This window comes from Astatotilapia calliptera, chromosome 7 (assembly GCF_900246225.1).
Source record: "Astatotilapia calliptera chromosome 7, fAstCal1.2, whole genome shotgun sequence".
Lineage (NCBI taxonomy): Eukaryota > Metazoa > Chordata > Actinopteri > Cichliformes > Cichlidae > Astatotilapia > Astatotilapia calliptera.
Window position 1 is genome coordinate 35,661,847 of NC_039308.1, and position 17,688 is coordinate 35,679,534.

General features: G+C 39.8%; 1 protein-coding gene across 4 annotated transcripts; it reads left to right on the plus strand.

Annotated features, from left to right (window-relative positions):
- The first annotated feature begins 511 nt into the window (after positions 1–511).
- LOC113026090 (rab9 effector protein with kelch motifs) lies at positions 512–17,319 on the plus strand. 4 transcript variants are annotated; one of them, XM_026174526.1, is made up of 20 exons: positions 512–799; positions 1,269–1,392; positions 3,120–3,192; positions 3,304–3,346; positions 4,017–4,094; positions 4,201–4,279; positions 5,600–5,688; positions 5,973–6,119; positions 6,253–6,304; positions 7,205–7,305; positions 7,671–7,756; positions 10,920–11,001; positions 11,091–11,176; positions 11,272–11,359; positions 14,607–14,655; positions 14,804–14,882; positions 15,032–15,132; positions 15,305–15,389; positions 16,691–16,795; positions 17,161–17,319. In XM_026174526.1, exons 2-20 carry the CDS (start codon positions 1,331–1,333, stop codon positions 17,263–17,265), a joined length of 1,590 nt encoding a protein of 529 aa, XP_026030311.1. In that variant the 5' UTR covers positions 512–799; positions 1,269–1,330; the 3' UTR covers positions 17,266–17,319. The 4 variants fall into 4 exon arrangements, with proteins under 4 accessions (XP_026030311.1, XP_026030310.1, XP_026030312.1 ...); XM_026174525.1 differs by having other exon boundaries at positions 1,306–1,392; positions 14,804–14,894; XM_026174524.1 differs by lacking the exon at positions 512–799 and adding an exon at positions 808–917 and having other exon boundaries at positions 14,804–14,894.
- The last annotated feature ends 369 nt before the right edge of the window (positions 17,320–17,688 follow it).

Here is a 17,688-nt window from a genome sequence, read left to right on the forward strand (position 1 = left end):
TTACAATTTAATACTGTGCTCGGTTAGAAGTTAGTGCAGCTTTTAAGGGGCTGAAATTTGAAGCACCTGGAAACAAATCAAAGATAAAGTTGGCACACTGCTGCTGTGTTTCATGTTTAATGTAAACAAACCTGTCTCAGAAAAAGTAAGACTTCAGCTAAAGATGGTCAGGTTGCACCAACTGGTTTATTTTAACTGTGCATTACTTAACTATGCATTGAATATAAGTCACATGGACTTAATTTTAAGTTAAATCCATTTCATGTTATATTCATTTAGAAAAATATAGTCAACATTCATAAAAGTAACTTTAAAGAGTTTTAAAAACATAAAGTCATGAGTTTTTGTTGCACTACTGTGTCTCATACACTGCAGTTATGGAAAAAAGTGGAAAACCAGACAGAAAAACGTAGATAGTAAACTCAAATACAATAAGTGAGCGCCACCTACTGTACAGAAGCTGTTATAAGAAAGAATATTAAAGCAAAGTGTAGAACATGAGTGGATTTCGTGTTACGTGTATATTAAAGAGTGTTTTCCTCACTTTTTTCTGCACTTTGCTCTCACTCTCATCCTGTTAAATGCTGACCTGCTTGGCTCGGCTCTGTGTTTGGAGGTGTTGCTGGGTAACGGTCTACATGCAGAGGGAAGTGTAGCTTACCTGTAAGCTGAGACTCAAAGAGCAGCTGTCAGACTGTGGAGCTGAGATGACTCATCTGTGGGCTTAATCCAGCATCAATAAAACAACGAAATAACAGGGAAGAAGCCGATTTCCTGGCAGACACAAACACCTCCACAGGTGGGTTTTATTCCGCTGCTGCTGTTGGTGTTCGTAACTGGAGCTACAAAAAGGCACGTTTTGAGATTACCTTGCATCTGTGGCACCACCTGCAGGGGAAACTGCATGAAAATTTAAGGTTTGGTCACCATTAAGAATTGAATTTTGCAAGAACCACAATTTGTTTTGAGTAAGGATATATTATGTGCACACCTGGAAGAATTTTGTATAGAGAATATGAGTATGAAATATCAGACTGTATTAACAATGACAATCCTCATAATATGTTTTCGAAAACGAGTAAAAACTTCGGCTGCGTTATTTCACTTTTTAGGGCTTATGAGCAAAAATTGGTGTGATGCTCTTTAACAACACATTGGTACCTGTGCCTTTATTAGCAGCTGTTACTTGTTCTTACAGATTCAGTAACTTTCAGTTAGAAAAATTACATATTTTCATGATTGAAAAACAAACTATGTGCTTGTTACAGCTGTTACCCCAATAAAGCAAAACTGTGTGTGAGACAGAGACGGAGACACCGTAGGTGTGAAGATGGCATTGGCCAGCGGTCACTGGTTGGAGAAGGAGATAAAAGGAAAAGCCCCAAGTCCTAGGTGAGTGCGCCAACCTAAATAATATAAAGGTGGTGCTCTGATGCAGTATATACCACAAATAAACAGGTAACAATCACTCTTGAAAGATTAGTGTATAAATGCTAACATATGATAATATATTGTAGGAGTAGTATATTGTGACATTGTTATAGTGAAGATTGTTTTACACGATACGATCAGGTCAGTAGACCATTAAAGTAATGAAATAAACTGAGTTTAATCACGTTAAAACCTTAAACCTGCAACTCCTCTGGTAGCAAAAGTAAGTTTGGTTGGATAGAAGTTTATGGGAAGCCCCCAGTTCCATTGCTGCATGTCTTTTAAATAGTTTAGTGACTTTATTGGCTTGTTGAAGTGTTCCAGGTTCCTTGGTCAGCTTGGTTGTCCTGAGGTTTCTCGACATGGACAGATGGAGACCCAACAACCGAGTCATTCCTGTTGGAATTCGAGAACATGCCTAATTGGTGCATTGAAATTCACATTCTCTGTGGGGGAAACCACAAAACAGGCTTGTCACCGTCTGATGACAAAATTTATGTCAACTCATGGATGTTGAAAGTATAATTTAGGCATTAGGGTACTTCAGTGGATATCAGTGGATGATGTCACTCATGGCTACGTCAGTTTCTATACCATAAGTCCAGTCCAGTGATTTTAGATGGCGTGGGCCGCAAGAGGTCATTTTTTCAATTTGTAATTTAATTTTTATCACCATAAAAACAGAAATATTACATAACACAAACTTAAAAGATTTAAAAATGAAACATTACCACAAATTTTACATTATTCTTGATTTCTGGCTTATTTTGGCTCCTGATCTCTTTACTATAGCTCATTAGTGTAAGAGCTAAAATGCAGCACTATTGGCCAAAGTAAAGCTGTTGATAAAGAATCTGCCTCAAACCAAACATCAGAAGATCAAAAGGAATCAATGACAACATGAAGCAGAAAATATGTCTTCTTATGCTAATGTGAATAAAGACTTTGGTGGGCTATAGAAGATTTTTTACATTTCAAAATGAGCTTGTAATAAGTAAAAGTCTTGAAGTTTAGGAATGCCCAACTTAATGCTGTGCCAACATTTTCATCCACCTCATCATAATTCATTCTTGTAATAATTGTGCTCAAAATGGACTCAGTGAGCAGACTCAAACAGCTATTGGCAGTTTTTTGTAGCTTATTACAGTTGGCAATGGTTATTGATGACTGCCAGTGGGACTGAGAGAGAGAGACTTTATAACAACAATGTGCAGACGAGCTCTGCTGGAAATGAGTTGCATTAACTGTAGTTCCAAAGGAGAAGGAATATGACTGTGAGTATTCTGAGTCTGGACCTTTGCCTTACATATCTCAGAGGTGGTTTTGGGGCTAAGAGGAGCATCAGCTCAACAGGGGGAAATTCAGACACTCTGGGAATGAACAGCGGGCAGGCAAGTTTGCTGAGGTCTTTCCCTTACAGGTTAATCGGCATTGCTGGGAGTGTCTACAGTCCACGGGCAGGTGAGTCTCCAAACAGAAATGTTTCCAGGAAAGGGTCCAAAAAGGTAACTAGGAGAGAGACAGAGACAATGGGTAAGATGACATTAAAGACTAAGGTTCAAAGGCGGCCTAAAGTTCATCATATTGGTAAAAAACAACCTGGTGAAGAACTGCTGCACACATAATACTAAGCTCAGTGAAGATGATGTCTGACCCGCTTCTATTTCTGTGTTTCTTTAAATCCACAGACACGGCCATGCTTTAGCCGTGGCTGGAGACGTTGCCTTTCTTTTCGGAGGTGCCTGCAGCATCAGTCAAGAGGTGAGACCACTGTTTATTTTTCTTTTTTATTCAGTCACAGTAAAACATGAGTGAAGCATGGAGCCTGGGTGGTCTGTGCTTCTGCTAATCAGTCTTTTCTGGTTGATTCAGGAGGGCAGTGTTGTTTACTTCAGTGACTTCTACATGCTAACAGGTACAACATGCAGCTGTAGTCCTGATGTGCTTTTTCTCGCATGCATTTTTGGAGGTTTGGACTTCTGCAAGTGGTATTGAGCAAAGTTTTAGGATGTTAATAATGCTGAATTTAAAACCCATTTACTGAACTCAATTTTAAGTTCACACACAGCCCAGTTCAATTAAAAAGCCACGACAAAAAAAAATCTTCTTCTTTAAATTGTACCATGATGATTAAAAACAGGAAAACAACCTAAAAAGCACCATAAGCTTTAGAAAACTGGGAGTAAAAAAAGCTACAATAAATAAATAAAAAGAAAGAAAGTTATTATATTTTTCCAGTGGTTTGGAATAATTATCGCATCTGATTAAAATTATCAGTATGTCCATTTACAGTGGCAAGGTCAGTTTTATTTACGCTATATAAAATATCATGAATACCAAAATAAAAGCCTCGCAGGGTTTTTTCTAAATACTTTTTGACAAAAGCAAATTTATTTCTAATGTGTTTAAAACAGAAGATTAAAAACATACAAAGTGGTTTAGCTTTACAACGAAACAGCAAAATAAAACGTTACAAAGAAGTAAAACACAAGTTAACATACACACACGCACAGCCACACACAGACACCGAGTGTAGATTTGTGAGAACTAAAAGGCTTCAAGTCTATTTTTGAATGTATGCACAGATGTAACTGACCTCGGGTCGTCAGCAGGCAGCTCGTTCCAAAGAAACATGACCACAGTAACTGAAAGCACCCTCACAGGTCACAGCACGTTTTTATGACCTCTTAACTTACTAACTGGTTTTAAATGACATTATCAGATCAGTTATTTTGGCCTTTGCATTTGATGTTTTGGTGTTGTTTGTAGTGACTCCTGAAGATGTGACCTGGGAGGAGATTCCTCAGAGCGGCGACGTTCCCTCGGCCAGAGAAGGGCACACTCTGTGGTAAAATACAGCACTGACTCTGAACTCTAATTATTGATAGTTTAAAACATTTTGAAATCAGTCAGTGTCAGAAAGAAATAGACATTTTTTTAATAACGTTACATAAATTCTTTTCACATTTAGCATATTCTCCATTGAATCGAGACAGATAACAATAAATGAGGTGACTATCTTCAGAATTCAAAGCAATCAAGTGGACTTTGTGTGTCCTTCTCCTGCACACTTGCTCTGAACACCACCCAAAACCAAAGAGTTTCTAGTGGTGAGATGCCTTTTCTCCTGCTGTGTGCTATAGTTAGAAAAAAAGGTGTCATGGTTTTGGGTCTTCGACCCAGTTTTTATTTGTTATGTTCTAACCCTATATTGGTGTTTCTTGAGCTCAGTCTTCCCTAGTCTCATCCCTGTGTTTCTCAGCCTTCCCAGTCATGTACCCATGTCTGTTTTCTCCCCAGTCGCTCTGTCAAGCCCATGTATCTTAGTCTCGATCTCATTCTTTCTACTTCTTGTTTATTTTAATAGTCTTATGTTTCATGTGTATTATGCTCAATTTTGCTTTCGTTGTCTTGTCAGTCAGATTAGTGTCAGCTGTGTTCCCACCTGTGGCCTGTTCCCTCGTTATCCTCCTTGTGCATATGTTGTCTGTGCTTCCCTATTGATTGGTCAATAAGATCTAGAGGAGGTGGAGTTCCTGATAAGGTTTCTCCGGCTGGACTTGAAGAAGGCTCATTAATGGTTGCACAGGATCTCTCACCTGGTTCACGTTTGGTTACTTGAGTTAGTTGTTGATTGTTAGCTTCGGTCTCCATCGCTTTCCATGTATTATGTAAATCTGCCTCCAAGCCCTTTGGTGCTCTATCTGCACACATAGACATGTCATGGTGGCAACTGGAACCAGCAACTGGTTTTCCAAGACAAGCTTTATTGTCAAAAACAAACTCCATCTTATGATGAAGCCTCCATCGTAATTTATTCATTTGTGTTTCTCTTGAATTATATTCAAAGCTCAAGGAACTCTCCTGTAAAAAGACAGTTTTTTAAGTTCAGTGATAGCACAATGACTGTAATGTTCCCCTATCCGTGTGCATGTTTTCTTCTCACTGAGCTTCTCCCACCATTATAAAAGCCCAAGACAGACAGACTAATGTGATCTGTCTTGGGCCAGGACACTCACATTAGGCTATGTTATAATAAATAGTTCTGTTGAATATTCAAGGTTACAAATGTTGAGCAAAATAGTCATAATTACAGTTGTAGCTCTTGCAATGCTGCAACACACTGATGCATTTTTACTGTAAACACCATGTTTTGTTTCCTTCTCAGTGTTGTGAAAGGAAGGCTGTATCTGTTTGGAGGAGCGTCCAGTCCTGAAGCCACTGAGTGTCTCCCAGGAGTCTACAGCTTTGATATAGGTGAGGATGTACAGCAGCTAGAAGAAACAATGAACTAGTTTAGTTTGATTTGTGTTGTGTGTGGGTCATATAAAACATGACCAAAGTTTCAAATAGTGAGGTTAGGGTCTGCACAAGTAATGACTGAGCCAAAAAGTCAGACACTTTTTTTTTCTACTCTTGGCTTTGTATGATGTCATAGAGTGTGTATATACCTAAATGGGCTTCTCAGGTACAGAAGTCGCACGCAGAATGGGCCCCCCATAGTGACGCCCATACTTCATTAGGTTTCCATGTCCTGACAGTGACTCTGACCTGGGAGTGCTTAGCGGTTGGGGGTGTGGCCCTCAGAGCTCTAAGACACTGCTCTGCTGCTGGTGGCGAAAACATCTACGTGTACGGAGGTGCTGTGGAGGGGAATCCAACTGATGACCTCATGGTGTTCAACACAGGTTACAAAAAAAACCCAAAAAACTTATGCAGCTTTCAGCTTCCTTCTTCTTCTTCTTCTTAATAAAAACAAATCACCCTATTTACATATGTTTTTACAGTTTAGATTCTGATGTCCTTTCTGCTCTGTTTCAGTGTCTCTCACCTGGACACCGGTCAAAACGAGTGGATCTCTGCCTCCTGCCCTGTGAGACTTCTTCTCTGACACACTGTCACCAAAAACTGTAGTTCAAGCTTCACAATCATGACTCAGTGAAGGAATTTAGCATCAGATGTCATGATTTGGAGACACAAAGACAGCATTCAGAAACAAAAAGCAAGCTGTTTATTTAGCTAATAAAAAGCCAACACGTAAATTTAAAGCTGAGGCAAAATAACAAAATCCAAACACCTCAGAGAAATGTGAGAGGAAAGCTACATGTACAGGGCTCAGCTGAAAGATTTACAAACACAGGAACACAGCGAGGGGTACCGTGGGCAGAGGAAACAGCTGGGTGACAAGAAACAGGTGGAACTGAACAAGGATAACGAGAGAGAAGCAATGCAGTGTTATGAAAAAGCATTTCCCAGTTTTTAAGTTTAAGGTTTTTTTGCATATTTCTCACACTTAGATGTTTCAGATTGTGAAACTAATTTTAATATTATAAAAAGATAACCTGACTAAATACAGATAGGTTTGCATAGCTTTCATCCTTTAATAGATGAAATCATCATTTAAAATCTCAGCTATCTTTGTACAATATGAAAAATTTGTTGGCTGAACATGTAAGTGTGACAAATATGAAAAAAAAAGAAATCAAGAAGGGGGCAAATACTTTTTATGTTAAAAGCAGAGCACAAAAGAGATGGATTTACCAAAATAAAACAGGAAGTGACTAACTGAACACTGAGATAAACCGTTACCACACTCAGGAGCAGGAACATGATAATAAAAATGTCGAATCTAAATAATACTTTAGGCCCCAAAACTTCAAGGTCCAGGACCACGACTATCAGATTTTTATAAAAACAATGACAATTCTATTTTGGCAGCATACTAATCTATGAAACCCAAAGAATCTGACAGATGTCCTTTTTCTGTGTGTAGATGGGGTCAGAGTTGTGCTCTGGTTGGAGATCAGGTGTTCATGTTTGGAGGTTATGGAGCAGGAGGAGAGTTCTGTAAAGACCTCTATGTTCTCAATACAGGTAAGAGCCAAGCTGAGGCATTTTCCAGTTAGTTTTACATAGCACATAATAATTACACTTGGTGGGAGATGGAGATGATCATAGAGATCGACTAAATATTAGTGCAGCTTTGAATTACTCGCTTTAAAATGACCAGATAGATTTATTTATGCAACTTTATTTCTTGCACACGATCAAACAAAAAGTTTCTATTTACACAAATGTCAGAGATTTAAACAGTGTATGTTGAACTGCATCAGAAATCACAGGTGTATCTAGAAAAGATCATTCATGCTTATATATACAGCAAATATACAAATTAAGTCAAACACATAACTCTTATGACTTCATCTGACCTTTGACCTTTATGTCCTTTGGGTTTTAAGAGAACCTGCAGTGGCAGAAAATGGAGGTGAAAGGAGAATCACCTGCAGCCTGCAGCGGACAAACACTGACTGCACACCATGATAAAGTACACACACACACACACACACACACACACACACACACACACACACACACACACACACACACACACACACTGAAATGAACTATATGAATGTACTAGTAGCAGTAGCAGAGGTGCTGGAAAGAAAAAAAACACTATTATATATTTTACTTATTATTGAATTGGTGTGATTATAATTAATTTGTTTCTACCTATGCCATGCTTTGGAGAACCAGCTGTACTAAAATTAATATTACCATAATATTAATATTTTTATCCATCCAACCATCCATTTTTCTGCAGTTTATCTAGGCAACAGTCTGAAATACCCAGGCCTTCCTTTCTCTGGCTGCTTGGGCCTTAATATTAAAAGAAAAAAACAACACATAAAAAATATAGTGTTAGAGAGGTGGGAAGAGTAAAGGGTAAGGTCTTATAGGGAGTTGTGAGGCTGGACAGTAAGGAAGTAGAAAGGGACTTGTTAGTGATTGACTACTAAGAAGTCAAGCTGGAAAGGATGTGCAACGTGGCAGAGTGATTAATGGCAGAGATGGAAATGAACTAACAAGTAAAAAGACTGTGTTGAGAAGATGGAAGGAGTACTTTCAGGATCTCATGAATGTAGGATACAGTGGGGCAAAAAAGTATTTAGTCAGCCACCGATTGTGCAAGTTCCCCCACTTAAAATGATGACAGAGGTCAGTAATTTGCACCAGAGGTACACTTCAACTGTGAGAGACAGAATGTGAAAAAAAATCCATGAATTCACATGGTAGGATTTGTAAAGAATTTATTCGTAAATCAGGGTGGAAAATAAGTATTTGGTCACCTCAAACAAGGAAAATCTCTGGCTCTCACAGACCTGTAACGTCTTCTGTAAGAAGCTTTTCTGTCTCCCACTCGTTACCTGTATGAATGGCACCTGTTTGAACTCATCATCTGTATAAAAGACACCTGTCCACAGCCTCAAACAGTCAGACTCCAAACTCCGCCATGGCCAAGACCAAAGAGCTTTCGAAGGACACCAGGAAAAGTATTGTAGACCTGCACCAGACTGGGAAGAGTGAATCTACAATAGGCAAGCAGCTTGGTGTGAAAAAATCAACTGTGGGAGCAATCATCAGAAAATGGAAGACATACAAGACCACTGATAATCTCCCTCCATCTGGGGCTCCACGCAAGATCTCATCCCGTGGGGTCAAAATGATCATGAGAACGGTGAGCAAAGATCCCAGAACCACACGGGGGGACCTGGTGAATGACCTGCAGAGAGCTGGGACCAAAGTAACAAAGGTCACCATCAGTAACACACTACAACGGCAGGGAATCAAATCCCGCAGTGCCAGACGTGTTCCGCTGCTGAAGCCAGTGCATTTCCAGGCCCGTCTGAAGTTTGCCAGAGAGCACATGGATGATACAGCAGAGGATTGGGAGAATGTCATGTGGTCAGATGAAACCAAAGTAGAACTTTTTGGTATAAACTCAACTCGTCGTGTTTGGAGGAAGAAGAATACTGAGTTGCATCCCAAGAACACCATACCTACTGTGAAGCATGGGGGTGGAAACATCATGCTATGGGGCTGTTTTTCTGCCAAGGGAACAGGACGACTGATCCGTGTTAAGGACAGAATGAATGGGGCCATGTATCGTGAGATTTTGAGCCAAAACCTCCTTCCATTAGTGGGAACTTTGAAGATGAAACGAGGCTGGGTCTTCCAACATGACAATGATCCAAAACACACCGCCCGGGTAACAAAGGAGTGGCTCCGTAAGAAGCATTTGAAAGTCCTGGAGTGGCCTAGCCAGTCTCCAGACCTCAACCCCATAGAAAATCTGTGGCGGGAGTTGAAAGTCCGTGTTGCTCGGCGACAGCCCCAAAACATCACTGCTCTCGAGAAGATCTGCATGGAGGAATGGGCCAAAATACCAGCTACTGTGTGTGCAAACCTGGTAAAGACCTATAGTAAACGTTTGACCTCTGTTATTGCCAACAAAGGTTATGTTACAAAGTATTGAGTTGTATTTTTGTTATTGACCAAATACTTATTTTCCACCCTGATTTACGAATAAATTCTTTACAAATCCTACCATGTGGATTCATGGATTTTTTTTTTTCACATTCTGTCTCTCACAGTTGAAGTGTACCTCTGGTGCAAATTACTGACCTCTGTCATCATTTTAGGTGGGGGAACTTGCACAATCGGTGGCTGACTAAATACTTTTTTGCCCCACTGTACATGAGAGAGCTGGACAGTTGCCACCTCTCTCAAGTGGAAGGGAGGGCAGCTGTGGAAAGGTACTTGGTCCAGTTGACATATCTGTGGAGGTATGGAGATGTCCAGGAGAAAAGACAGTGGACTTTTAAACAGAATACTTAATATAACCTTGGAAAATGAGGATGCCTGAGGACTGGAGAAGTATACTGCTACTGATTTTTAAGAACAAGTCTGGTATAGAGAAGGTGTAACAGTGAAGCTGCAAGGAGCAGAAATAGTGACGGTAGATGAGGATGGAGTCATCCTTCTAAAGCAACAGACAGTGCAGTGAATTTGTGCCCATTATAGAAGCAAGAAATGCAACAAATTTTTAACTTTATTCAGTTTGCATGTGTGCATATAATTACATTAGAGGACCTCCGTTTTCATGCTCACAGCAATATATAATAGTCCCTTTAGGTTCTGGATCAGCCATGGTTAAATATTTTTTATCATCCATCCACCCTGACCTGACTGTATGCCTCCATGAGCTCACCGTCCTTCTTTTTTCCCCCTGTCATAATTATTCTGACCACTAGAGGGTGTTGCCACAAAGTCTTTATTTTTCTTTGTTATTTATAGTGAATCTTTTCTCAGTGTTTTTAAAAACACTGAAATAAAGTAGCTTTATTTAGCTACTGAAAACTGATACTTGCTATATGCGAGCCTCTATAGCCGCTACATCCTTAAAGCTGTATAAAAATAACAGTATAAAAACAAGTAGGATATTATTTTTTAAATCACAAGAAATATGGACAAAACAAAATAAACAAAAAAGCTGTTAAGACAGAAATATACAATTATCAAAATATATTATTTGTAAAGCAAAATAACTGTAGCTTTAAATAACAGTCACGTTGACTCCTGAATACAATGTTTTGTTTTTGTATTTATTTTTTGTTGTTTATTACTTTTGGAAAAATCTCATGTAGGACATCTACCTGTTTGGTGGCAAAAGCACCAATGAGGATGGCACAGTGACGTCGTCCAGTGAAATCCACAAGCTCAGTATTGGTGGGTTGGATGCTGCAGAGAAGTTAAAACTGACTCGTGTAATTCTGAAGAGTTAAAGTGTGTAAATACTTCACACTGTGTGTCTGCAGCGAAGACGAAGTGGAAGGTCCCGCTCTACGTCGGGATTCCTCCAACACGTCGGCATGGACACACCGCCTTCATCCTTCACAGCCATGTCAGCAAAAATAAAATATATTATTATCGAGGTTTTTTTTTATTATTACTGTGATGTGAAATAAAGTGTTCTTTTTGTGCCTACTTGATTGGCAGCTGTATGTGTTTGGAGGGAAGAACGAAGAGCAGAATTTCAATGACCTAAAGGTGATGAAGCTCATTAACCCATCAGAGAGGCAACCAGGTACGTTATAGTGTATTACAGTTTTTTCTGATTGCTTAAGCACATTTTTGGTAACTATTGGCTATTTTTGCAAAACTCTACACACAAATAAGAAAACCTGTCACCCAATTATCAAAACATTGTAGTTCTCTTGCAAAAGCAAACACAGCTAGATTAACTCTTCACACCTTCGTAAAAATGGTGTTTCCGTATCAAACAGTACACACAAGCCATCATCTACTAAGCACACAATGCGCCAACTGCACACTGATGGTATGAATACAAAACACATCTCAATTTGAGGTCACACTTTTGTCATAGTGTCATGTAAACATACAAGGATCCAAACTTCAAGTATTGGTGTTTATTCACACTCATCAAAACCAAGACAAAGTCAGAACACAAAATAGGAATTTCACAAAAAAAAAAAAAAGGAAAAAAAAAAGAAAAAGACAATCAGCCTACATCATGTCGTCTTTCTGGGTCCGGCCACAAAATTTCGTCCACATCGCATGCGACATCCTCCAGTCCAAGGCACCGGGGAAAATATCTCCTTGAATGCCGTATCCAGGCCTGACATGATGCCTGGTCAATATCTCCACATGCCTCCTCCATTGCCTGTAAAAGGGCTACCTGTTGATGAAGATGACGGTCGTACACTTTCCAGCGCCAGGCAGAGAAGAACTCCTCGATGGGATTCAAGAATGGAGAGTATGGAGGGAGGTTGAGTGCCATGAAGGATGGGTGGTCTGTAAACCAGTTGCGGACCAAAGCAGCCCTATGGAAACTAACATTGTCCCATATGATGACATATTGGGTCATAGCTGCACACATGGTTATGTTACCACCACGTTGTCCTGGGACGTTGATGATGGCACGGTGTCCAATAATGTTCTTGCCACGTCTCCTGGTTTTACTGAGGTTAAAACCGGCCTCATCTACAAAAAGTAGTTCATGTCCCATTGCATCTGCTTCTAGTTCCATCACTCTCTGGACAAGACAAAACAAATGCAACACATCAGGCCCATGCACAGCACTACAGTATGCACTTCCAAATTCAGAACCAATGACACTAGCTTACCTGCACATAGTCATATCGCAGTTGCTTTACACGTTCTGTGTTTCTCTCGAAAGGAACTCTGTAAATTTGCTTCATTCTTATTCTGTGGCGCGCAAGTACACGACTTAGTGCAGAAATGCTTGCACTGTGTATATTTTGAAAGATGGTGTCATCATCAATTATGCGCTGCTGTATTTCGCCCAGTCTTATTACATTATTGGCAATCACCATGTTCACTATATGGGTCTCTTGCTCTGGAGCGAACATTCTGCCTCTGCCCCCAACATCTGGACGTCTAGCAATTCTGTAAAGTAACAATTTCAGTATTTTTGCATGTATGGTACTGTTGTGTTTCTCATTAGAGTATGGCAGTGCTACAAAGTACTTACCGATTCTCATTTTGAAATGTCCTAATGATGCTTGCCACAGTGTAGCGGCTCAGTTTAGGCTGAACACGTTGGCCAGCTTCCCTCAGGGTCATCCCATGGTTGATAACATGGTCCACCATTGTAGCTCTGATGTCATCAGTTATTCTGTTTCTTACTCTTCTTACCCTTCCTCTTTCCCCTCCTCGTCCTCTTCTTGCTCCTCCTTGTCCTCTTCCTCTAACATCCTCTAACCCTCTTGCTTCTTCACCTCCACGTCCTCTTCCTCCAACTTCTTCACCTCCACGTCCACCCCCTCGGCCTCCTCTGATTCTCACTCTTCTCACTCTTACTGCTCCTTCCATTGTACTCCACATAGACAGCTTACCTGTGGCCTGTTTATAGTGCTTAGGCTGATTGCAAAGTGAACTAATTATCTAAAACTGTTTTCACATGTGAAAGTGTGCCAGACAGTTGGCAAAATAGTGTTAATGATAGCCATACATGTGTATAATTTTGCTAGGAGTGTGTTGGAAATTTGGTAATTGAGTGTAAGCAGTGTTTAAAGTTCTGCAAAAAGAGTGTTGTGCAGTGAATTGTGCCTACAGTTTTGCAAAGTGTGTGTTACAAAATTGCAAACTGAGTGCAAAGCAGTGTTTGTGCTTTTAGTTTTGCAAACTCAGTGAGTGGTTTTGCTATAAGCATTAATACTTTTAGGAATTGTGCTATAGGAATCACAGTTAGGGTTAAAGCCATCAGAAAAAACTGTAAAGGCAAACATATTTGGCTCTTGTTAAAGAGCACAGGAGCTGCAGTGGCAAAGCTGTCCACAGGATGGTGCTAGAGGAGAGGTCAATGGTCATTTAAATAGGCACAACAGGAATGGATTCTGTTTTTACACACTTTCTTGTGCACTGCAGTACTTTTAAATTTTAAGTTGATAAATTTAAAATCAAAAGTACTGCTTTTTTTTTTTTAAACGTCACATCAAACTCATTCCAGAAAGACAAAGAAAGAAAAGTTTTTCAATTTCACACATCCCCCACAACCACAGTATGTCGTCTTCTACATTAAATGCAGCTTTTGGGACTAAAGTCACAGTAGCTGTTTCTTTAGATTCTTTTCAAGCCATTTTTTAAACACAGGAATTAACAATGAGTAGTTATAATAAAATGTAAAAAAAAAAAAAAAGTCTTTGTGCTCTCTGAGTTCTTTAAAAGCCATCTGGTTACCTCTCCATAGTGGAGACAATTCAACCTTGCTTCAGTCAAGGAGTGCTGCTAAAATTGTTTCTTGATCTCGCTGACCAAGTAACTCCTTATTTACTGAGTTTGGACAGGTGTTCCTAACAAAGTGTCCTAGTGGTTACAAACTTCCTCCACTTTACAAATACTAACATCCTTGTGTTTCTGAGAACACTCAGAGCTTCAGACATGGTTTTTCTGAACTGTTTGGTACTCATTTAAATTAGCACAGATGGACTCCAAGTTAGAGATACATATCGAGGATATTTAAAACAGACAAGATGCACTGCTCACAGTTTGGAGCCACAGCAAAAGGCTGGATTATTTTTTTTAAATGGAAGATTTTAGTTTTTCATTTAATACACTGAAATACAAGTTTTCAATCATGAAGTCTTAATGATTAATGAAACTGCCAATTAAAATTAAGCATACAACAAAGAAGAGCACGCATAAACTGAGGGGAATCTATTTTATTATCATTATGTGAGTTTAATAGCTCTCATTACATTTACATCATTTACAGCACTGCACTTGCTCCATGAGAACTCACAGATGAACTTTGTGTCAGACTGAAAAACAAAAAACTTCTGTCTCCACAGTGATGAAGGAGATTCTGTCAGAGTTTGGTCTCCAGGGTATCAGCCACAGGTCAGCAGCTGCTGTCTGTGTGTGCACACCGGCTCTCTTTAATGTGTGTGCGTGTGTGTGTGCCATTTGAGCCTCTTGTCATGCTCTGTTTGAGTCTCATATCTCGGTTTTAACTCACTGGTTTCATTCTGGTTTTGACCGTTAACAGCTTCACTCCCACAAAAGTTCCCAACGTCCGCTACGAGCTGAGCGAGGCAGCTCCATCCGTCCAGCAGAAGAACACGATGGTGAATCCACAGGTGTCAACATAATACACTCGCCTTCATTCATTCTTTTCAAATGGTGGTAAAAAGTCATGCAGATTCAGAGGGTTGGAAGACCAGGGTGAAACTCTGGTTACTATGCAACGCAGATAAAATTGCATTTCCTGCTGCAGGTGTTTGTCCACAGAGACTTCAGCGCAGTGCGTGATCAGGCAATGACAATGATCCAAACAGCATTCACACTGCTGGACCAGGAGTTCCACAAACTAGATCGGTACATGCACATCTTCATTTACACATTTAAGTACAACTCAAAGGGCAAGAACATGCATGAGGTGACCCACTGTAGGAGCTCATCAGGCTAAAGGTTTAACTGCCTCACCTCTAAACATCGTATTTCCTGTGCTCATCCTGAATGGCTGAATGTGTTTTTTTTTTTCTTTCAGAGAGAAGTCAGAGCTGACTAAAGCTGCAGCTGCTCTGCAAAGAGAGAAAGATGCTCATGAAGCACATAGACAACAACAACAACAGGTTCAACAGCCTTCTAACATCCACCAAGTCAACAGTGAAGTCCCCGGGGGCTGGGGCAGGTTTAGGCTGCATGCTACACGAGTATAGTTTCAGAAACCTTGTAGATATATAGTCTTTACAGTTATTCTGTACTCCTGGTATAAGGATGGTGCTATTAATGTGTAAAAGCTCCAGATAAAGGGGTCAATGTGAATGTAATCTAAGCTGAAACTGGTAACTAACTATTATTTACAAAGAATATTTACAGAAACTTGGGATACACAAGACAAGGGTGCAGATTATAAAATCAAAAAAGAGGAAAAACAATACTGTTTAAAATATACAGCAGATTATTTAAACGGATAAATACAAGAAGGGCAATAAAATCGAGTAAACTCCGGAAAGAATGAGATGGAAAAGAGGTCAGTGACTCTGCTGACCTGCCTCTCTCTTTAGATTTACATGTACAGGCTTCAGGCCTCAAACCTGAACCTTTCACCTCTCATCCTCCTTGAATGGAGTGACCTCATGCTGCTGCCGAGCCAAATTATGGATCCGCTGCTTTGATCTGCTTGTGCAGAAATGTTACGAAAACGACCCAAGAAGGCGAGGTCATCGTATGTGCAGTTTGGCATCAAGCTCTAAAGCAACAAGAGGGCAGGAAGTGAACACAGGACCACTAGTGACTCCTGTTTTAGTCCTGTGAATCCCCCTGAGTGGACCACCTGTGATTGGTGTATTGTAAGTTTCTGCTTGTGATCCCAAAATGCTGGAACAGTATTTGAGGACTAAATTTAAGCTGCTCAGACCCAAAAGTTAAAACACCTTTCAAAGTTTAACAGTAAAAACTGGAAATGAATTTAAAAACAAATCAGGAACTTTATCCTGGTTCTTGTTACATTAAGTTCATTTAATCCTAATCTAACCCATTAACCTCTTACACACTCTAACCCATTAATCTAATCTACCATGAATCCATTACATTTTTATCTGATCACTAACATAATTCAATGCATGAGAGGAAGTCAGTAAATGTAGTGCAATCCCGTATGATCTCGTTATTTAAACCTAATCACATGTTAATCAGTGATATATTGTTTCTAATATTTTTTGTAAGATGTTTTAATCTGTTTTATGATTTATTTTACTTAATAGAGCAATTTTATTGTGCAATTCTGCTTTCGTCTGCCATGTTCATATTTCAGGTGTTTAGACCCAGGATATACTTTATTTACACAAGTGTGTGTGTGTGTGTGTGTGTGTGTGTGTGTGTGTGTGTGTGTGTGTGTGTGTGTGTGTGTGTGTGTGTGTGTGTGTGTCAGGAGCTGCAGGAGATGCTGGACAGACATCGCTCTCAGAATGAAGCTTGGCTTCGAGCGAGAGCTGAGGAGAATGACCGAGAGAGGAGGGAGCTCTGCAGACTCAGAGTCAGTAAAACAAGCAAACACACTAACACACATGCACACTCTGCTTCACTAACATATTTTTGCATTTCATGCATGTAAACAGGAAACAAGACAGTCATTAAACAAATAAAATAAGTTTTCTAACTTCCTGGTTTACGTCCACACTGTGCTGCACATCACAGCTTCACTGTTTCCAGCGCTGGCTTTGGGAAACGATCAGAATGTGAAATCACTGATGTTATTTTCAGTTTAAGGTGTCTTTATGACAGCTTAGCAGACAAAAATCCATGGTAAACTGTTGTACATGCAGTCCTGTTCATCAGTTAGTCATTATTTGAGATACGTGGGAGTGTTAAATTTGATGTGTGTGATGTGTCTCTCCTCAGGAGGAGGTGTTACAGGAGCAGGAGAGACTGAAGGAGGAGCAGAGCAACATCCAGAAACGCAGCGAACACCTCCTCTCCATCATGCAGCAGTTCAAAGGAATGTGAGATAGATGGATAGATTGATGGAAAGAGAGAAATAAACAATTTTTACGATCATAAGTCGAAAATTTGTGTCATCATCTACAATTTTGTATTCGGTATCTAAAACTTTTAACTTACTAACTCAAAACGTCTAAGAAAATAATTAAACATTTTGAATGGCAACCCCCCCCCCAGCAACATAAACAGCCTTCCATAAGAATAAAAAAAATGGCCTCACTTGCAGCAGCGTCTGATGGTTAGTCCCAGTGTTTATTAGCCTGATGTGTGGATGGATGCAACCATGATGTTTCTGATATTTTGAAGCCTTGACTCTAAATTTATGGTCACTGACATTTTCATTTTTTTTTCTTAAGTTTTGGTTAGTTTTTGTTTCTTTGGAGCCAGAGGTAATCATACTTAGACAAGAGGGTCGAGTGCTGCATTATT

What these genes read in the sequence shown, in the direction of transcription:
- LOC113026090 (XM_026174525.1), top strand. Translation starts at nt 1,331, where the DNA reads ATGGCATTGGCCAGCGGTCACTGGTTGGAGAAGGAGATAAAAGGAAAA. An exon ending in AACTGAAAGCACCCTCACAG is followed by an intron (nt 4,095 to 4,200) that starts GTCACAGCACGT and finishes TGTTGTTTGTAG; the next exon opens with TGACTCCTGAAGATGTGACC. An exon ending in ATAGACAACAACAACAACAG is followed by an intron (nt 15,390 to 16,690) that starts GTTCAACAGCCT and finishes TGTGTGTGTCAG; the next exon opens with GAGCTGCAGGAGATGCTGGA.